At 43.1% G+C, this 22,548-nt stretch overlaps 2 protein-coding genes across 3 annotated transcripts in view; both read left to right on the top strand.

Annotated features, from left to right (window-relative positions):
- Positions 1-5,733, top strand: part of LOC127008804 (uncharacterized) — a 77,800-nt gene extending 72,067 nt beyond the window's left edge. Inside the window, exon 12 of the mRNA XM_050881203.1 lies at positions 120-5,733. Within this exon, the coding sequence (XP_050737160.1) occupies positions 120-2,426 (2,307 nt within the window). The 3' untranslated portion in view covers positions 2,427-5,733. The remainder of the gene's footprint in view (positions 1-119) is intronic.
- A 570-nt stretch (positions 5,734-6,303) lies between these two features.
- LOC127008625 (mediator of RNA polymerase II transcription subunit 28-like) lies at positions 6,304-18,860 on the top strand. 2 transcript variants are annotated; one of them, XR_007761215.1, is made up of 5 exons: positions 6,304-6,449; positions 10,991-11,170; positions 13,544-13,903; positions 17,799-18,172; positions 18,346-18,860. XR_007761215.1 is itself a non-coding variant. In XM_050880898.1 (4 exons), exons 1-4 carry the CDS (start codon positions 6,393-6,395, stop codon positions 18,021-18,023), a joined length of 822 nt encoding a protein of 273 aa, XP_050736855.1. In that variant the 5' UTR covers positions 6,304-6,392; the 3' UTR covers positions 18,024-18,860. The 2 variants fall into 2 exon arrangements, 1 of the variants encoding a protein (XP_050736855.1); XM_050880898.1 differs by having other exon boundaries at positions 17,799-18,860.
- The last annotated feature ends 3,688 nt before the right edge of the window (positions 18,861-22,548 follow it).

The following is a 22,548-nucleotide window of genomic DNA, read 5'->3' as shown; positions in this document are numbered from 1 at the left end:
CTTGAACGACCCAGCAAAATATTCCCATGACTGGCATCAAATCATACCGAAGAGGAAGTAAAGACTAAGTAAGGGCTCTTCCAGTTAACGTTTCTCTTACCACTTTCTCCCCATGCCAGGAGCCGCCGACGCTGTCCCCCAGCTACATGCTCGTGCCCACTGTCAGCTACCCAGGCCAGAGACACAAGACGAACCCGTTCAAGCCTGTTTTCATTTCTGGGCCGCCCACAGAATATCCCCCTGTACCCTTGGCAACCTTCCCGCCCCCTGTGGCCGCTGGAACCCCCATCAGCATCGTCATTCTGGTCGGGATCTGCATTCTGATCGTGAACTGCTGTGCCATGGGCGGCGTCTATTACCAAAGGGACAAGATACGCCTCCAGTCCAGACTACTGAGGAATAGTCTGCGCCTTAGAAGGAGAGAGGACTCTGAAGACGACAAGACTCCAGAGACGCCCCCGGTGGAGGTCAAGAAGGAGAAGAAACACAAAAAAAAGTCCAGCAGCAATTCCTTTGAGTTGACCAACGAGGTACACGCCGACACCCTCCCGCGCAGCACTGGGCCATCCAGAGAGTCATCAATTAAACGGAAGCAGCAATCAACGTCACACAACTCCTCCTCCAAGCCAACCACCCCAAAAGGCTCCAGCAAGAGTTCCAAGAGTCCCAAGAGCGGCCACAAGAGACACAAGAGCGATGTCTCCGTGTACAGCGAGATTGGGAGGTTGACGGAGGTGGACGTGCATGGGGACCAACACCAACGGCACCAGCGGAAGAACCCCATCGTCAAGTTCAACACGCTGGGCTCCGGGCTGCCCCCCAAGGCAGTCACTAAGAGCTCCACCTCTATCTCCTCTCGTGCCTCCATCAAGAGTAATTCTTCACGTACCTCCGTCAAGAGCACTGCCTCCAGAGCCTCTGCTAAGAGTGCCACCTCCGAGAAACGCATCAAGAAGAACGCCAGCTGTCAGAGTCTCCCCACAGCAGAGTACACGTGGGGCATTACCCCCGAAATGACCATGACCCAACGAGACGACCCCGAGGGACACGCCGACCTTAAGGACGTGCCAGTTGACCGCCAGCAGACCGTGTTGGCTATGCAGAAGCTCAACTACCCCAAGGTGCTGCCTGACCACCCTGATGGCCTCCACGCCGCTACGCTGCCCAAGACGCGGCCGCCGCCACCCCCACGATCCACATCCCTCACATCGCGAGACATCCAGGAGCTGGAGGACTCCATCCACGTCGTGTACCGCAAGAAGAAGACGCCACGAAGAGATGCCTCAACCGACTCCTGTGACTTGAGCGGCATGGACAACATATACCTAATGGGCGGAGAGGCCGCACCGCCCGCCTCCATGTATGGCGCACCGGCACCCACCGCCACCGTCAACAAGGCGCACGCCAGGAAGAGTGACGGGGCCAACTACGCAGCGGGTGTTGGTGCAGTTGATTTTGCCAGGCCAGGGGCCGTCGGGGAGTATTTGCGTGCAGGAGCACCAGACAGTGGGAGAATGCCCGCCATGGACTATGGTCGGGCAGCAGTCAGTCCAGGGTATGGTGGCTACACTCCCTACGAGGCAACATATCGCTACAAAGAAAGCAGCGAGCCACCTGTCAAGGCACTCGTGGCACCGAAGGCTCAAGAGGCGACCAAAGGTTATGGTGCTTATGGAGATCAGAGGACCCCAAGCAGGCCTCTTGCCACCTTTGGGAAGACCAGCACCTACCCGGCAGTGGAGGTCGCAGCCCAGCCTGACCACACTAAGGGCCGGTCACCTCAGGACACCAGTCAGTCGCCTGTTGCGCCACCCACCTCACCGGCTGTGGTCACGGCGGCGGCACAGACTGCCTTGGCCACAGTCACGGCCCCAGCCTTTGTGGGCGCTTCTAACACCAATAGAACTGCCTCCCCAAAAATCCCAGCTGCTCCCCCTCCGGCTGCCATGCACACCTCCGCCCTGCGACAGCAGTCCTCCACCACCTCCAGCTCAGATGCCACCACTGTGTATGAGCAGAGTGAGAACACAGGCACCATAAAGCGGAAAAAGACGAAAGCTGACACCGCCACCACTGGCTCCTCTTCCCCAACCCAGGGGGCCTCCTCCCCTGAGTCCGACAAGCCTTACGACAAGCCCCTGAAGAGTGCACTGAAGCAGACCTCAGCGTATGACAAACCCAAACCCATGATGGCGAGAGCACCGGGTGCCTCCCCGCCCTCCACCAGTACCTCAGCCTCCAGCATCAGCAGCACCAGCACAAATAATGATCCCTGTGACCCTGAGCACAGGCACACGGCCTTGAATCGCACACCCTCAGGCGCCGCCAGAAAGGCAAACCGCGTCGCAACCCCAGCCATCAAGCGGAAGACCAACAGACAGGAAAACCACACCACTACATCCGCCACCATACAAACAGACCCCTAACAGGTTGCCTGCACCCACGGATTTACCTTCCAGTCAGGTGACTGGGGCTCGCGCCTCTGTGTGTCCTGTGGCTCTCTATAAGAGGCCAATGAAGGGCTGAAGGAGAGGACTTTTGGACATTCGCGACTGCCCTTACCTGACATTTTTTTTACATACATGGTGACTGGAAACTCACTCGGCTCGTGACTGCCACAGTCTGACCCTCACTCTCGGTGACTTTACCGTCGCCTGGTCACACGGCGGTCACTTTACTTTCACTGGATCCAAGTGAGCCACGTTGTTCTCTGTTCTCGTAGATCACTAAAGAAAGGTGGAGAGCCTATGGTTTGTCCTCCACTGGACTGCCATAAACTGGTGACTTTTTCAGACTGGTAAAGGGTCAGTCCTACGTGAGGATTTGTCGGAATCATAGTTGCATTTAGCTTCAGTTCTGTTTGTTGAGCAGCGGCGCCGCCGCCATCCCTGAGGTGACGCATCTCAGGCACAACATTGTACAAACCTTACGTCGTATCTAAGGTGCTCCCACATCGTTACTTCACTTATTTCGTTTTAATGACACGCAGCTTAAACATGACCTCGGGTAGCTACACAAGTTCCTGTTCAATGACAATTCCTTCAGTATGAGTGGCTGAGCGAGTCTCCCAAGCTTGCTTCAGCCTATCACATGACACGTGGATGGGTGTTCAGCAGAAGCCCTGCATCATTTTTTACTTGCGTACAATGTTCCTTTCTAAGTTTTAATACGCCCTTATTGTTCACTGATCTTCACTATTTTTTCGCAGTCATAAAGTTTTCACAACACTTTTTTTTGTTAATGTTTACAAGGACCTGCCACAAACGAATGCTTGGTGTCAATAACTTATTTGTTTAATTCATGTATAATTTTACACTCGGTAGCCTTCTGGAATTGGTGTGTCTGTCGCTACATAGAGAAGGATGGGTTCTATTTTTTTGGGGGGGAGCGTAGCCCCTCATGACTAGCTCAATGAGTACCTAGACCAGGGAGGGCTGACTGGTCAGCCACCGACACTGGGTTGTACGAATCCGTGGCCCTGCATGGAACTGCAGTCGGCGGCCAGCCCACCCAGCTGTTCATCCTCCCTTTCAGGCCAGCCAATAAAGGTGTACCTGAAACACCACACAGCAGGACAAGAGAGCTCTTCGGTGAACTCATCCTTCAGTGCAGCGAGACAAAGGCGGCGTCACACTGGGCAAGGCGTCCGGTGAGCAAATGCTCGCCACTCGAGCTGGTTGTTGGCCAAATGGTTTCCAGTCTTGTGTAAGAAAACTACTGCCAGCCTCCTTGGTGCTGTGGCACATTTACAAGCCTGGCACGAGCCGGGCCACAGCCGCTGCAGCAAGCTTGGTGTATCACTCCATTGAAAGTTTGACCAACATACATGTTTAAGAATCTTAAATACACCTATCGTGTATACTTTTTTTTACAAAGGTTACTGAGTTCAGTGTTTATCTTTAAAATTGTTGGTCATCTTGCTAAATCTTTTCCATTTTTTTTTTTACACCGCATCGAACTTTTTTCTCTCCTCGCGTTTCCACTGCGAATCGCGAATCGCTTCAGAAACATTAAGGTTCGGTCGGCGTCTCGGAAATTGATTACTTTGTTTTACACATCAGACAATTTATAGAGCAATCCTCGCCACCACACGGCATGTCTTAGGTCTGTCTTGATTTGTGTTTGTGCGTGTGTGCGTGACGACCATTCCATGAGGGGGGAGGACACGGCCGGGGGGGAAGGAACCTCTCCTAGGAGGTTGAGGCCTGTCCACCCCGACACTGACTAGCACATGAAAAGGTTCAGTATACTACGACGACTACAGATGCATATTTTTCTCTCTTTTACCTCCCATTTGATTTTTTTTCTTTTTTGTATAGGACTTACGTTATGGAGGCTTTACTGTGGAGGAAAGTCAAGGTCGTGTGTGCGTGTGTGTCAGGCTTGGCTCCAAGTACATGAACTCATACCTAAGGACACAGTATCATGTACTTGTATTCGGGGTAAAAAGTTCCTTAGTACTTGTACTCCCACGTGTATTCGGGCTCCAAGTACTCAATAATTTTACGATTACTTTCTAATACAACCAAAAAAACGCAAACGTGTGGCTGGTGTTGTGTTTGACGACCTGCATGGGTGGAGGTGAGGCCAGGGTAAGGGATTAAAGGTGTGTCCTAAGCTTGAGCCTTGGGGAGGCCAGGTGGCCTGGACCCTGGGGTGTGGTTACACTGGGTCATGTGAGGTGACTCAGGGCAAAGAGAAGTCAGCAGTTTGACACTTGCTAAAAGCAGAAAAACAGAATAAATCTTAAGGTTAAATCAGTTAAAACTATTTGTACTTGGATTCGAATACATTATAAAAGTACTCGTACCTGGACTTGAGTTAAGTTACTAAACTGAGTAATTGTACTTGTACTTGGATTCGTGGTAGCGTTATGTAATCGTAATCGGACTCGAGCAAAAAAAATGTACTTGAACCCAAGCCTTGTGTGTGTGTGTGTGTGTGTGTGTGTGTGTGCGCGTGTGTGCGTAAGGATCACCGCCAAGACTGTGTTCCCCACGTTGCTAGAACCTAAAACTTAAGACTACAGACCGCCACACGCGGTGGTCTGCGGTATTCGTTAGGTCCAGTACCGTTCACCCCATTCATCGGCACACACCTGCATCGCTCAGGTTGTGATTGATGTATTAGTTTTGATAAGGTATTGTAACCAGTCTAGCGATGCATTTGCTTCACCAATGTGAAGAAAGGAAGGATAAAACTCTTATAGGAGAGATTAGATAAATAGAACAAAGCATAAATGAGGTTTGCATCGCACGCACGCAGGTATTTTTTAGGGTTAATAAGATATCAAAGGAAAGAAGACACTCAGGTTGGTATTCTTAGATGCTTCCGCCTTCACATCATTTCTTTCCAAAGGCCGAAAAGGAGATCCATCGGGTTCTGAGGAGTGCTTTTTTAAAGTTCCTGGTAAAGAAGAAGGGTCAAACTACCACTAGGATCATAAAACTCATTCTGGAAATTCCCAGAACTCCTACGAAAGCCTTGTCAAATATGTGCTTGGGCGCCGAAATGTTTAAGAATTTGGCCACGCACCACTTCTCCGGGTGAGTCCGTAGCTGTTGGGTGTGCGTGAAGGGTACAGTCCACGCCTTACTTTACCTGTTCAATGTTCCCGTCAGGTGTTAAGTTCCTGGGCTGCCTCCATTGTATTTGTGGTGAATGTTCACTCATGGCCATTCAGAGTTAAGTAAAGCCAATAAAGCTTTTTCCGTTCTTACTTAATCATTGTCCTCAGCACATGTCATGGATGTTTCTCCTATGTGTGTTATGCTGTTAACCTTCGATGGAAAGAGGAGGTGTGAGGTGCGAAACTTTTTTTTTTTTTAGAGGTCGAAGAGGAAGGTAAGGATTGAGGAGGTGGAGGTTGAGGTTCAAGGGGGAAGTTGTTGGACTGAGGAAGAGGCTCAAGATCAGAAAGGAGGGTCTGGAGGTCAAAAAGAGGGAGACTAGAGGTGAAGGGAGGCCGTGGGGGTTGAGATGGTGGAAGTTGAAAGTTTTGTAAATGACGCGCCTGAAAATTGCCCGTTGTCTACTTAATATCTTCGGTACGTGATGTCGCCTCCAAGTATTCATTTACCTTCATGATCTCTAATGGAGGGCAGCAAAGGGTCAAATGATCTTTCAAAATGGTCAAATGGGCCGCTTGCAGTCTCCCTATTTTCTTATGAGCCATCACTGGTGCAGGACGGTTGATTAATTTAAAAACAAGCTCTACCGACACTTCCTTCCACGTAGAAATTCAAAGTATTGGTGGCATTCGATTTAATATAATTTCACTTAGGATTACAAGTGGTTTGAACGACTATGTAAATCTATGTAAGTCAGTCCTGAGGGAAGCCGTGCAGCCAAGACCAAGACCAAATTGAGGCGGCGGTGTAAACAAGAGCAGCATGGCGGCCACCCCGACGCCCGGCAACCTCTTCGACGAGTTTGAGGAGGCCTTCCAGGTGAGCTGATGACGGTGATACTATTTTCGCGTGTATAAAAAGGATGACTGTGACAAATGAAGGTGCTGGTAAGACTTGTTTGGTGTTGGAAGCCTGGAGTTTGTGTGTTTGGTCTACGTATTTTCGTGGTGTTTTTATCCACAATTTTCTGTGTGGATTGCGAGACGGTTCGCCGTCGTGCCACTTCGCCGACGGTCTCTTGGACGGTTCGCCGAATCTTCGGCGAACCGTCCAACGGTACAAGATTATGGGCCATTCCAACAGTAGGCTCTGAACACTGGAGAGGCGATTCTTTGGCACTGCTTTCTTCAAATCAATTCTAATTGTTTTCGTTCAAGCTCAGCAGTATCCTCATCAGGGGCTTAAATGGTCATTTCTAGATTCGACTCATCCATAAATGGCATAAATGGCAAACCTCGTGAATAATTGGAATCAACTGCCTGAGTGGGTGGTGGCAGCAACAACAGTGATTCAGTTTGAATCCAGACTCGATAAATTCTGGGCTAACCAAGATTTGAAATATAATTACAAGGCTCAAATCGTCCACCACAAAGTATCTGTAAGTATATGCTGTCATTATTCTTAATACCAATTTAATCAGTGTTGGGTGAGAAAGTGCATTTATGGTTTATAGACGGTGTTGGCAAACGGGCACACCGACGAATCGTCCTGCTGGACGTTTCGGAGGTGAATGAAACAAGACGGTTCACCAGTATCGGCGAACTGGCACACTAGCGAAACGTCCTGTTTCCTTTTCTGTCTTGTGTGTCTTGGTGTTGATGGCATTGTTCAGTAATAAGAGTATCAATGCACAGCGAGCCCACTCTCAAGGCCCCACAGCCAGGCACAGAGGAGGAATATAACTTCACTTAAAAGAGAGAACAAAGTGGTCAGATTCACTGGGTTTTGGTAAATATCCAGAATTACACCCATCTCAGTATTGTGGGGCAGGCTGTCCATGTGCTGTCATGCCGGGTTCCCTCAAGCAGTTTACTTATGGATATTTACGGATTCTTCCGGACAAAGGTCTACTTATCCTCCATGTCCAGACCCTGGTAGTTTCTGGCTTCATGGGTGTGGCCAGGGATGGGACTCTATATTCACATCTGAAGTCAAATGCACTCTAAATATTATCTAGCCTCTTTTCAAATTGTATTATTCTATTGGAGTCATAAACACATTTAAGCTAAATAAATATATTTTAGCTGTTCCACCTCAAAATACCTTATGTACTTTCATGCTATGGTTAACCCTTAGATTACAGCGATCGTATATATAAGTGCGTTACCACATGCCCCACCCATACGGGGATCATATATATAATCATCACATTCTATGCTCCCTACGTTTCAAATATACTGCCAGTTCTTGACTCAGAAGAATGGTGGAGGCATCTGGCATCCGTACACACTCATTCGTCTCAGCGCACGCCCTACCGAAGGCCACAGATCATTTTCCATTTTTGTTCAGAATACATCTGGCATGTCTTGTGACGTGTCAAGCAGTTCCTCTGCTCCAGGCGGAAGTAGAGTGCGGGCGAATCAAGGTGACAGTGACTGATGACTGATATGGTAGTGACATTGACAGAGAGAGAGTGGGGTGCTTCCACGCGACAGGTCACGGCCATGAGAAAATGCGCAATATTTTTGACACCACCATATATACTAGATGAATATACAATTATTGCAAAGACACCATTTCCACCTCTTTTAAATGTCTAAATTTTCCCCGTGCACAGCATCCAGAGAAATATCTTGCCACCTGTACTTTAAGGGTTAAAGGGTGAAAATACACACAACATTTAATCATGATAAGGAGGTGCACATGGTTAGAAACTAACCTAAATAAACTTAACTAGGTATGCCATCATCACCAATGTGAAGAAGAAATTCAGGGTGGTAGCTGTGGTCCTGGGTGCAGTTGATAGGTTTGGTTAGTTTAGGTTTGTTTTTAACCATGTGTATCATTAGTATGGTAATTATGGTTATTATAGTAAAACAGCAAAAAGTTTTGCCTTTCAACCACAATATGAAGCCATAAATGGTATTTAGAGGTGTCGGAGCTAAACTGTACATTTACCTATAAACCCGCTGAATTTGTAACATACCCCTACATAATCAGTAATCTGCCCTAACCACTTTTACCAGGAGCAGCAAGCACAAAAGCAGCCACAACAGTAGCATGACCACATGCCTCTAAACATTAATTTTCATAGATAATCTTACATATTTTATTTATATTTTGAGGATTGAAGGTTCTCAGATCTTGTTTAGGAATGCAAGAAAACTGTATTGCTTCGGAGTATTTAGTTAATATATTTACTTTTACTGCATCTGGTCATCTATGATTTTTTTAAATATTTGCTGTCATTTTTGTTGTCTGCTTGAATATTTGGTTTGATAGACTAAAATATATACTAGAAAAAAAAACTATTTCCACATTTTTTAAAACTTATCTTTCAAAGTTACCTTTCCTGGATAAGATCTCAAGTATTTTTAACCCTTTCCATCCGTGACGCAGACGTCTGCGTCACAGTATGGAAAGAGTCAAGAGGAAATGATAGACGATTAATCCTCTTCTAAACCTTTCAATCCTCCTCTAAATTCCTCTTAATCCTCTTCCATTTCCTCTTAAGAGGATTAAGAGGAAATGGAAGAGGATTAAGAGGTTTAGAAGAGAACTAACGGTGACGTTGTCGGATGTCGGCGGAGTGAAGGGGTTAAGAACCTCAGGTCCTTCCAGTTCACCTCAGGTCCTCAAGGCGATAGTACGTGCTCGGGCTAGCTCTTGGGTTGACCATGTCTGGTGGGATGAGTTACAATGGTGCAGTGAGGGGAGGAGGCAGGGCAGGTGGGGGTACAGTTGAGTTAGTAAATTCTCTCTTGGAGAGAATTGAAGAGTTGGAGAGGACTGTGGAGGCCATGAGGAAGGAAAATTGAGTCCTCACATCGAGTGACTCACAATGAGGTGTGGGTGCAGTAGGGTGACGGGGTGCTGGATGCGTGCCTGGGTACCGCCGGTATAACGAGGATCAAGCCTCTACCTGTAACCCCTGTAACTACACCTCATCCACCGTGAGTAGTGGGGGGGATTCTGGAGCTGCCCTGTGTAGGCCACCCGGCCTCTTGCAGTTTCCCTATGTTCTTATGTTCTTATGTTCTTATGAAAGTTGTGCCTCACTAATCTTATATCCTTTTACAAAAGAGTATACGAGGCAGCTGACAATGATGAGAGCTATGAAGTGGTTTATCTTGATTTTAGTAAGGCCTTCGATAAGGTGCCTCACCAGAGACTGTTAAATAAAGTCAGGGCTCATGGGATAAGAGGGAAGGTATTTGATTGGATTAAGGCGTGGTTTAGTGACAGGAAACAGAGGGTTACCATTAACGGTAAAAAATCTGAATGGGGTAATGTTACCAGTGGGGTTCCTCAAGGTTCAGTTTTAGGCCCGCTTTTATTCATTATCTACATCAATGACATAGACAATGGGATAACTAGTGACATAGGTAAATTTGCAGATGACACCAAAATAGGACGCACTATTAGGACAGGGAAGGATGCTAGAGCACTGCAGGAGGATCTCAACAAATTGTCAGCTTGGTCAGAGAAATGGCAGATGAATTTTAACATCACCAAGTGTAGCGTACTTAGTGTAGGAACACGCAACCCATTACACGGGTATAGTTTAGACTCCACAGCGATAGGCAGGTCTGAGTGTGAAAGGGATTTGGGAGTGTTAGTGAACTCTGACCTAAAACTAAGGAAGCAATGTATTAGTGCAAAGAATAGGGCTAACAGGCTTTATTAACAGGACAGTAACCAACAGGAGTGCAAAGGTCATCCTTAGACTCTATTTAGTGTTAGTTAGGTCACACTTAGATTATGCTGTCCAGTTTTGGTGCCCACACTACAGAATGGACATCAACCTGCTAGAATCATTTCAGAGGAGGATGACCAAGATGATTCAGGGGCTGAGGAACCTCCCATATCAAAATAGGCTGAAACATCTAAACTTACATTCACTAGAGAGACAAAGAGTGCGGGGAAATCTGATAGAAGTATTCAAATGGGCCAAGGGTTACAACAAAGGCGATATAAGTAAAGTACTGAGAATTAGCCAGCAGGATAGAACTCGCAGTAATGGATTTAAATTAGAAAAGTATAGATTTAGGAGAGATATAGGCAAGCATTGGTTTAATAATAGGGTGGTGGGGGAATGGAATAGACTCAGCAGTCACATAGTTAATGCAGGGACGATAGCTTGTTTTAAGAGTAGACTGGATAGCTACATGGATGAGGACGACAGGTGGCAGTGAGGTGTGGGTGCAGTAAGGTGACAGGGTACTGGTGCGTGCCTAGTACCGCCGGTATAACGAGGATCAAGCCTCTACCTGTAACTACACCTCACCCATCGTGAGTACTGGAGGGGATTCTGGAGCAGCCCTGTGTAGGCCACCCGGCCTCTTGCAGTTTCCCTATGTTCTTATGTAATAATATTGAATTTTGCTCTGGCAAGACTTAACTCTGATCTCATCGTTCAGAATTGCATGGCCCCATTGACCAAGGAAGATAACTTCAACGCTGTCAACCATGATGAGCTGCGGACCAATGCAGAGACTAGTGGCCAGCGATTCCTGGACCTCGCCAGGCAGATGGAAGCATTTTTCTTACAAAAGCGTTACTTGCTGTCTATCCAGAAACCAGAATTAATACTTATGGAGGTAAGAGCATGGAATTCTTTGTTGAACTCTACATAAGCTTCTCTTCAGCTGGAATGTTCATTATTGTTGTGGTAAATTTGAATTATCGTGGCATCACTTATAGCATCAAGTTTTACTAAATGCAGAAAATAATTCTTCAGCATGAAATTAGTTACATCATATTATGGACCTCTCAGACCACTGAAAATTTACCCATCTGTTCTTTGTTGATTTATACCATTAGGTGCTGACTATCATGTGTTTGAAGATACCTTAAACTTAACCTAACAAAACCCTCAACAGTTCTGGAGGACTTGACTCAGAAAATTCATGTATGCTTCCTTACTAATGAGACTTCTATAAAACAAAGTGAGGTCATTCTTTGTTGATTTATACCATAAGGTGCTGGGCAGGGTTTGAAAAAAAAATCATGATTTTTTTCTAAAAAATATATATATAAAAAATGATTTATTTAAATCGCTTTTTCATTGTTTTTTTTATTTAAATGATTTTTTTGCATTATTCCTTGTTTGTTTCCACTGATAATATTTGTTTCAGTTTTATGAGGTCATTTTCTTGTATTAAACTTGGCCAATGTTAAATGAAACCATAGTTTAATATACATTACCCAAGATGAATTTTTCACATAAAAATCATTAGTTACCAACTTCTCTATTTATATGTTGTCAAATTTGGATCATATTAATAAGAAATTAGACTTAATAATGTTACTGTACATTAAAAAAGAATTAAGCTCATTAAACTTCATAACTACATTTATTGTTATTATCAACAAAAAGACCTTACTTTCATTTTTTATGCTTTTGAATATTTTTCTTGTTAGAGATGGCAATGATTCGCTGGTGCCTGACTTGCTACAGGACCAGCACAGGACAAGTAGACTTGACACTTTTCCTCTACAACTGGTTCACATGTTCTTCCTTCTTCCTTATATATATATATATATATATATATATATATATATATATATATATAAATATATATATATATATATATATATATATATATATATATATATATATATAACTTAAAACAATACATATTTTAGTCTTGATATAACACTTAAATAATTTTAAATACAGTATATTTATTTTTGATTTAAATTATGATTTTTTTTTACTCTAATTTAAATTGATTTAAATTATTTAATTTAAATCAAACCAACCCTGATGCTGGCAATCATGTCTTTAAAGAAACCCTAAATTTAACCTAACCTTACCTAACCTAAAAACCTCAAACAGTTACAATAGGTCTTGATTCAGAAAATTCATATATGCTTCCTTACTAATGAGACTTTCTATACAACAAAGTGAGGTCATTCTTTGTTGATTTATACCATAAGTTGCTGGCTATCATGTGTTTGTAGATAGCAAAAACTCAACCTATAGTATTTCAATGTAAAACTGGCCGGTGGGGTGGTGGCGGCTGCAGGGTCAGCCTCGCCCCGCACCTTGCCACACACTTTCAACACCTCTCGCTTCCTTTCATGTGTCAGCTATTTGCTACCTTTAAATGAATTTAATTAAATAATTGGATAATCCAATAAGGTCATATAGTAGTAAGATTGTTTCGTTTTTAGGTGACATATGAGAGGAAGCGAAAGGTGTTGAGAATGTGTGGCAAGGTGCGGGGCGGGGCTGACCCCGCAGCCGCCACCACCCGCCAGCCAGTTTCACATGGAAATACTATAACCTAACAAAACCCCAAACAGTTACTGTTAGTCTAGATTCAGAATATTCATACATGCTTCCTTACTAATGAGACTTTCTATACAACAAAGTGAGGTTATTCTTTCTTGATTTACACCGTAAGTTGCTGGCTATCATGTGTTTGAAGATACCCCAAACTTAACCTAACCTAACCAAATCACTAAAAGTTACTATACATCTTGACTCCCAAAAATCATATATGGTTCCTTACTGACTGAGTGAGGTCACTCTTTGTTATTTTGTGTCATAAGCTGTCACCTGTTATGTGTTTGAAGATCCCCTAAACTTAACCTAACCCAACAAAACCACCAAAGGTTACCAAATGTCTTGACTTGGAAAATCATCTATTACTCCATACTAAATGAGACTTTCTATATAACACAGTGAAGGCTTTCTTTGTTAATTTATGCTATGTTTGTCTGGATATCATGTGTTTTTAAGTTCCTTAAACTTAACCTAACCTATTGGAAATACAATTTTTGTTGTTTAAAACATTTTGATTAAAAGTTATATTAACTAAAATTGGTTCTGTTTATTAATACAAATACATATGTGTGAAAACTGAAAATTCCCAAAATTTCTGGGCCCTGAAATTTTCCGGAAACTTTCCTTGAAAATTTTCTATTTTTCTGGAAACTTTGCAACCCTACCCTTGTTTTGACAGGACATCATGGACATGCGCAGTGAGCTTGCCCGCAAGGATGAGCTGCTCAAGAAGCATGCAGAGAAGTTAAATGAGTGGCAAGGACTGCTGTCCTCCATGCAGACCCGCCTGGGCACCTCCAACTCTATAGGCCCCCGCCCTCCTGGTCCACCCGGTCCCCCTGTGCCCACTGTGCCCTCCATGCATCCCGGAATGATGGCCACCCAGTCCAGCGGCCACCAGTCTGTGCCCATGCCAGGCCTGAGCCCTGTAGGAGGAGGCGGCATGGGCCCCTCCCCCATGGTACCCACGGGGGTGCCATCCATGCAGCATGGCATGAACAACCCCAACATGACCATGCCTCAGACCTCCATGATGCAAGCAAGTATTGCCTCCAATGTTACCAGTTCTTCTTCTTCCAGTATGTTGTAGTGTAGCGGTGCCCAGACATGGGCGTGCTGGGTCCCAGGGAGGCAGCGGGGCTGTGTTACTCACCAATGACATTCATCTTGGCAGTGTTCCCTTGTATTGTGTTGCCTGCTGTATTTTAAGTGTACACATAAATACTCATGTAGGTATGTTTCCATGTTGCATGGAAAGGGCAACAATGTGATATAGGTGATGCCCTCCATGCATGACGAAATGTGTCCTGATTATTGTGCTTCATTGTGCATCAGGAAATGGACAACCTGCAGATGTAAAAAAAATAGCTTCACCTTAAACTGAAATGAGGCTTGATGCTTTCAGCTTCTAAGAGTAACAAGAACTTTCACTGTTTTAACTCTGAATACATGATTTAATTTCCCACAAGCCTGTGATAATCTGATACTTATAAAACTCTTTGGATAACAGTTCCTAAATCTCTCTTGCTAATGGTACAAGTGTGAGTCCAGACAGTAGTAACTCCCACTCACAGCTGTAGTATTTTTCCAAGCAATAACTTTGACACTCATTACTTTCATTAGGATGGTTGTGCTGTTGGTTGTAGGTAAACTAACTGAAAAGACGGTTAGGAAGTAGTTTTGTACAGAGTCTCCCATACTTACAAACAGGTACAGTTCTGAACAGTCATTCGTAAGTCCATTTGTTCCTAAGTCCAACACACACACACACACACTCTTCCATCATTTATCCTTATCTCTTACTGATTATGGTAGACTGCATCATCACTGAACTTTTCAAGTGTTTCATAATCTTGCCCCAGTTTCATAATTGTTTGATTGGTGGAAAGATTCATGTTGTATGAACGGTCGACGTCTACCATCTTTTCACCTCGCTCTGCTATCTTTAATATGTCCACTTTTGTTTCTATTGTGGTGGCCTGACACTTCTTAGCACTACCACCTGCATTACATAAGCACACTTTTGAACAATGCCGCTAGAGTCACATAGTATTGTTTACATCTCAGCGCTTCCCTCGCTGCATTATTGCCATCACTCTGTGGACTGTGTAATAAGCCATCAACACAAATTTTGACCTGAGCAAACTCTTCGTATCATCAAAACTTTGTAACATGAATGTTCGTATGTTGGGGAGTCTCTGTACCTCATCTGGCCTCATCTGTAGACTTTGAAGAGGCTTTTCCATGACACCTTTTGTCCTAGAGGATTAATTAATTGTGTTAGGCAATGTGAATGTGTGTGCGTGTGTGTGTGTGTGTGTTTCAATTTGTGTTTCACTGAACAGACTTTCTGTCTCTGGAATTTGGAAGCTCAAGCTACTTAATGTATCATGTGTGTGAAGAATTTAAGGATATAATGTTTTTTTGTTGTTGATTGACAATGGTACTAAAGCTGTATGAATAAACAGGAAAGATTAGCTAAGAGGATTTAGATCACTAGCAAGACACTTTCTGGAAGAATATTGCTAAAGACATAAAAAATTTTAAAAGGTGCTTGGAAGTACAGTATACTTGTAATATTAATCTCTCTCTCTCTCTCTCTCTCTCTCTCTCTCTCTCTCTCTCTCTCTCTCTCTCTCTCTCTCTCTCTCTCTCTCTCTCTCTCTCGATTACTTTCGTTTTTTTCTTCATTTTCTTTCCTTTATTCCATCTCTATCTATTTTCTTCATATATATATATATATATATATATATATATATATATATATATATATATATATATATATATATATATATATATATATATATATATATATATATATATATATATAATTTTTCTTTAAATCATAATTGAGTCATGCCTTGCATCACTGAATTACTGTTAATGTTTTAATTCATAAGGAAGAATGATAAAGCCAAGTAACCTGCCTTGATTTTTCGTGCGGCAGGGTTCTGTAAAGGCTCTGTTCTGTAAGGCACCAGCCTTGCATTGTGCTGCCTGTAAGCAACTCTGTCTGAATATTCTAACTACTCACTGGTACACTGACAATGCATGCAATTGAAGATAGTTTTCTTTTGATATCACACCTCAGTAATAATGATGATAATTATAATAATAATAGCAATAATAATAATAATAATAACTAATCTATCACCTTGTGTCTCACTGAGGCAAGGTGAGAATTTTAGAATGGCCAGGTGACCATTTTGACAAGTGTCCCTGGCAGAAAGTTAAGTGAGGGCCCACCCCCAACCTGACCCTCCTGTGACAGGAGCTGCATCCCTTTCAATCACCTTTTTATGTGCAATGGAACTGTGGAGACATGTATTTGTAATTCCCATGTCTCAGGAATATGATAGCTGTAAATAATAATGATAATAATAACATAGTTTACTCATCTTGCTTTAAAATAAACCAGTTATAATTACAGAATGATAATCTCCAGAACTAGAGGTAAAGTGTTGATCATGTTAACTGTATTCAGATCACAGGGAATACTAAGAAACATGATGCTTTTTTTTTATGAATTAAGAGAAAATTGTGCTGGTGTTTATTTTATTGTATGATCTGAGATTTCTCTTCATTTCACCCCATCATAAAAGTGTGACATCATAAAATGTAGAGCTTACTAATTTTTCTTGAAACAAATGGTTGTATTGCCCAAAATTTCTAAGGTAACCATCCTCCTTAAGCTTCTGTTCTATGGTTGGACTTCAGGCTGCAGTCGCTTATCTGTCCTACATCCAGCAAGTATAGTCCATGTTTTGCAGATTTCAGTTAATTTTGTAATGAAACTAAAAGCATTTCTGAGTATGTAGTGTGGATGATGCTGAACTCAGCGGTGGTATTTGACAGAGTCAGTCTGGCCACTCTGGAACTAATCCATCAGGCTTCTTCAGAGTTGTTATAACCCAGTACTGGATCACAATAGACCACTGTTAGGGTTGCCACTTTATCAGAAATCAGTTACTTAATACCAGATGGGGGGGGGCACACAGTCCATAGTAATTTTTTAGTAGGCTTGCAAGGGGTTTGTGAAGGTGGAAAAGTTTGAAGAAGGCTTAGCCATTTAATAACAAAAGAATAATGTACTACTTTACATTTATAATAAAACAGACAAAAAGAGATTGATGATCATTAAGTTTATGAATTTACAAAGCAAATAAAATCATGTTTAAATTGAAACTGCAGTTATAATGATATTATTGATGGTGTAACCACCATTATGAATATGCTCAAATTTTCATGTCTAAAGAACCAACAGATCATTCAATATTCATGACACCTAAATGCCAAAGCAGTAACTAAAAATTCAGTTTATGTAGTGAAAGATAAATGCTCAGTAGAAAAGCTATGGACCTGCTTTAGAGAGAAACAGTGAACAAGGCTTGTACCCTTACTTTTGTGTCATAGTAAAGTTGACCAACAGCCTCATAGTCCCAGGATAAGTTTCATCCAAGAATGGTTTGGGTCAGCAATGTTATTCATAAATATCACTATGAATGAGTGTTTAGGTTGCTCTTGAGGTGTGTTTGGCAAGTGACTGAAGCTTGAAACTTGTTGGAAATAAAGTGATTATCCAATTTTTTTTAAATGCAGACAAATCCATGGTATATGCATTTAGGTCCTCTTTAATACAAATGAGGTTGATCAGATGGTCATTTGTTAAGGTAGGGCATGTGAGGAACACTTGGTGGGGCACCACAGTAGCTGGTGAGTGACTGCACCTGGAGGCAACTTACTTAGACAGGCACAATTGATTTGGGTGGTAGTATGTAGCTCTGGCAGGTAAGAAGTCACTAACATTTGCCTTCTCAGTCATGAGAGGCATAATCTCATAACATTTCCCTGGTGCCCTATTTTTTTTCTTTTCACCCTTAGCCCAAGACCCACCCAGGCCATGCATGGTTAACAATCTTTCTCTATTCCCGCAGATGGGTGGTGGTGGTGGAGGAGGAGGGAGCATGGGCCCAGGTCCTGGAATGGGGGGGATGGGAGGCATGGCTCAGGGGGGGTATCAGGGGGGCCCCGGGGGAGCAATGTATCCTGGCAGCATGGGTCCCCAGCACCAAGGGGCACCACCTGGGGGGCTGCAGGGACCTCTTGCCTACCTTGAAAAGACCACCACTAATATAGGCATGCCGGAGCCTAGGCGCTGACTAACTCGCTAGGTCACAGTTGTGCTGGGAACCTTTACAAAGCCTACAGTGCAGCAAGACCTCATTCTGACTTCCAATGGCCAGTGTAGTGGATCATAGCTTCTAATGACCTCACTGTGATGGAGATTTTGCTGCTAACGGACTTCAAGGTATTAAAATTGTAGCTTCTTACTTACCAGTATGTTGCACCTATTCTTTTCATTTTGAACTAAAATTTAACATTGTGTGAACCAAAAAGGCTTTGGTTTACAATTGGCTTCTATAACCTTTCCTTTACATATTTGGTGTATGTAGTAAAGTTCGGCATCTAACAAACTTCCAGGTAGTGAGGATGTGGCTTACATTTAGTGTGTACTGGACTGTTGTCATTGTGTTGGTGTTGAAGGCTGAGCTTGAGGCTGTCAGAACTCAGCTTGCAGCCAAGGTTATGGAGAAAGAGTTTCCACTTTTCTCTTCTAGCCAAGGTGAGTGTGTACAGAAAATTGGTGACTCCTTTCCTACAAAACACCATTATTCTCTTATTTTTATATTTGATGGGTGTATGACAGATGGCTGATTATTGTAAAACCATGTTAAGATGTAGAAAGCAAGACAATAAGCATCAGGGAGCATACTTTTAATTCCTCGGTTTTGCAATATGTGATTGTTGCCGTCTAACTGACATCTTCTCCTCTTTAAAATCTTCATCAGAGAATGAGGTCTTGCCATAGAAGTACATATACAGTATCCATTTAAAATGCAACTTACCTTTTAGTATTCTGTAATGTTGCTGATGTTTAATGTATAGATATTTTTACCTATTTTATTGTAATTATTTATCAACAAAACTATTTTATACCAGGAGTTTTGCTTTTCCTCCCCAGTAGCAGTGGGAATGTTGGAAATGTTGGGGCTTGGATCAGGTGCCTGGCATGTGAGCATCAGTCTTGGGAAAGATGTAAGACTAAGAGTACTGAAGCTCACACAACTCACCGCCTCAACCTTGTGGAACTCAGAGGTATTGTGTTTGTTATACTATTTAGAGATGGGGGTGTCTAGGATGGTGCAGTGGTCTAGTAGGTTTGAGCATCAAGCTATGGAGGTGAGGAGCCGAGGCGAGGTGGTTCAAACCCCAGTGCTGCTGCCTGATGTCAGTTAGGGCATCCGATCTTAACCCCAAGACACACCTCAAAATAGCAACCCAATATGAATATGAAAATAAAAATCTGTCAAGAGAAACAGAAGGGAAGAGTGTTTGCTATATTAGTTTGATATTTAATTACAGTGGAATGTTCCAACCATCATTTGATATGATGTTATGAATTACAAAATAGTTGAGAGATGAAGTAGAGAATCAACTTGTGCCATTAGGAATTTGTTCCAAGATTGCCCCCATATTGGGTAGTCTGGATCCAGGCCTTTTGCCACAGGGGGGAAATGGGTTGGCACTGTCCCCCTGAATAATTTACTTCCCTCCAAAATCAAATATCCAAACAATAGCTCAGAAGGTTCAGAATTGTTATCTCGTCTTGTAACATCAGTTTACTGCCCCCTGAGATTATAAACCTGATAATATGCTTGTCTTGACCTCTGATACTTTGTAGGCAGTGGTCCGCCCTTGGTCTATTGACGGCCCGTCAATCTCTGGGACCAAGTGCTGTGAAGTGTGTGGAGGGGCTGTCTAGCTTCTCTTCTGTAAACACAGGAATGAGGCAGGGTTACATCCTTGTCCCATCACTTTTAAACACTTTTTATTTATTTATTTATTTATTTATTTATTTATTTATTTATTTATTATTTTTTTTTTTTACATCAAAGGATGTGGCTCAAGGGCAACAAAGAGAGTACAAAAAAAAAAGACCACTACTCGCCGCTCCCAGACTGGACTGGGTATTAGGCAGAGTTAGGGATCAAAGTTATTGTGGAGCATCTATGGGCAATACCAGGGTCCCTGACCTTGTTTTTGCCAATCTTTGCAGAGTCTCTGGAGGTTCTGGTGATGGCTCTCATGGCACTGCATGAGGCGGCAAAACTCTCAGGACTTAGGTCTCCTGGGTAGGCTTTTTTTTTAACAGCACAGAGAGTAACTCAAGGGCAACAAAAAGAAGATGTAAAAAAAAAAATGCCCGCTAATTGTTGCTCTTATATAGTGATTAGTATGGAGTGGCCAACAGAGAGGTCCATTTCGGGTGGAGAGGTCAAGTCAGGCAGGAGAAAATACAGACAAAGGAAGGCTGGTCCAGAGTTTACCAGTAAAGGGGATGAAAGGATGGAGATGCTGGTTAACTCTTGCATAAATGGTTTTGACAGTGTAGGGATGAGCATGAGTAGAAAGTTGTGTGCAGTGGGGTCGTGGGAGGGGGGGAGGCATGCAGTTAGCAAGTTCAGAAGAGCAGGCAGCATGAAAATATCAATAGAAGAGAGAAAGAGATGCAACATGGCAGTGGAATTTAAGAGGTAGAAGGCCGTCAGTAAGAGGAGGAGGGTTGATGAGACGAAGAGCCTTAGATTCCACTCTGTCCAGAAGAGCTGTGTGAGTGGAGCTCCCCCACACGTGAGATGCATACTCCATATGAGGGCAGACAAGGCCCTTATATATGGAAAGCATCTGTGTGGGGGAGAAAAACTGGCGGAGACAATACAGAACGGCCAACCTCGAGGAAGCTGATTTAGTAAGAGAGAAAATGTGAAGTTTCCAGTTGAAATTTTGAGCTATTTTTAGTGTTGAAGAAGGTGACAGCTGAGTGTTGTCAAAGAATAGGGGATAGGTGTTTGGAAGATTGTGTTGAGTTGATAGATGGAGAAATTGGGTTTTTGAGGCATTACAGGACACAAGGTTCCTTTTACCCCAATTGGAAATGATAGCAAGGTCTGAGGTTGAGTGTTCTGCAGCCTCCAGTCTGGATTCATGTAATTTCTGTTAAGAGGGCCTTCTGTTGAAAGAAGTTGAATAATGCAGAGTGGAGTTGTCAGCATATGAGTGGATAGGGCAGTTTGTTGTGGAAAGAAGATCATTGATGAATAACAGGAAGAGAGTGGGTGATAGAACAAAGCCCTGTGGAACACCACTGTTGATAGGTTTAGGGGAAGAACAGTGACTGTCTACCAAAATAGCTTACTTAATGGGTGCAATATAGTCACTTTATGTGTGTGATGAAAATGTTGATATCTTGGAAAATTTCCCATACCATGGTAGCATAGTGCAGAACAATGGTGGGTCTCGTCAAGAAGTCTTGCAGTGGATTGGCTTTGGCTATAGTGATATGGACTCACTCAGCACAATTATATGGTGCTTTTGATACCTGTGCTCCCCATCTTAAGTATATAATTCATGGCAGGATCCATCAACTTGCTCAAGCCCCAAGTTTTGTGAGCACCCCATTGGCCTCCTCCATTTGGGATTATATCTTAACCCTTTCCATCCGTGACGCAGACGTCGGCGTCACAGTATGGAAAGGGTCAAGAGGAAATGGAAGCGGATTAATCCTCTTCTAAGCCTCTCAATCCTCCTCTAAATTCCTCTTAATCCTCTTCCATTTCCTCTTAAGAGGTTTAGAAGAGGACTAACCCTTTCCATATGGTGAAGCCGTCGGACGCCGACGTTGGCGTCACCAGAGCGAGGGGGTTAAGGCCCGTCCAGACCAGGGTTCAAGTTGCGCAACGTATGATGCAACGCGTTGCTGCAACTCAATTTTCATGTTGTGTGTTGCTCGCGAGTGTTGGCCGAGAGAATTGCTGCATGGGACATTTTCGCAACATGATGCACTAACATTATACTGAGTTTGTTATGGAAATATATGCAATAATTATCAAAATTTTCACACAGACATGAGACAGAGTTTATAAAATATATTGATGTCATTGATTTCATGTATCTGCTGACTAGGTAATTTGTACACCTGGGACGAATATGTAAATAATACAGTAAAATGTTTTCATTATCTGCTACATTGGTCAAGTTTGTAATTAAATTTACCTCTATGATTACAATAAAAAAAAAATATGATGCAGTATAACAACAAATCAATCCTTTCAATATAAATTAAACAACACCTGCCCCCGAGATTCATCTTTTTTGCGCATGCTAACGTAACAATAGTCCATAAAATGCCCTCCTGCTCAGCACCATCCATCCTGTGTGGCTCTCTGTCAGCGACTGATGCGCAACAGGCCAGGTACAGTGTGGACAAACTGCCATTCTCGCAACACTTCAGGCAACACTTGTACCATGCGTTGCACTTGCACAACGTGAACCTCGGTCTGGACAGGCCTTTAGAGACAACCCAGTGAGCAGGGTTGACTTATGAGTACTCATAAGCAGTGATTGATTAAACCCTGCATTAGATGTGCTGATAAGTAGTTGTATGATATTGATAGGTTAGATTTTTCTCATCACTCATGAACTGTGTTTTGTGGTGAGTGGCACCCAATCCAAAATGATCCCCAATATTCAGAGGTGAATTTGCACCATCCACAGTTGTCTAACTTTTATGCTATTTTGCCATTTCTATCTATGTAATTATTTTTTATTGTATTGATTTTATTA

This window comes from Eriocheir sinensis, chromosome 38, assembly GCF_024679095.1.
Source record: "Eriocheir sinensis breed Jianghai 21 chromosome 38, ASM2467909v1, whole genome shotgun sequence".
Classification (NCBI taxonomy): Eukaryota; Metazoa; Arthropoda; class Malacostraca; order Decapoda; family Varunidae; genus Eriocheir; species Eriocheir sinensis.
Note: the sequence above shows the minus strand (reverse complement) of the source record. Positions and strands in the feature narration are given on the sequence as shown.

What these genes read in the sequence shown, in the direction of transcription:
- LOC127008625 (XM_050880898.1), top strand. Translation starts at nt 6,393, where the DNA reads ATGGCGGCCACCCCGACGCCCGGCAACCTCTTCGACGAGTTTGAGGAG. An exon ending in AGTTTGAGGAGGCCTTCCAG is followed by an intron (nt 6,450 to 10,990) that starts GTGAGCTGATGA and finishes CTCATCGTTCAG; the next exon opens with AATTGCATGGCCCCATTGAC. An exon ending in CTCAGACCTCCATGATGCAA is followed by an intron (nt 13,904 to 17,798) that starts GCAAGTATTGCC and finishes CTATTCCCGCAG; the next exon opens with ATGGGTGGTGGTGGTGGAGG.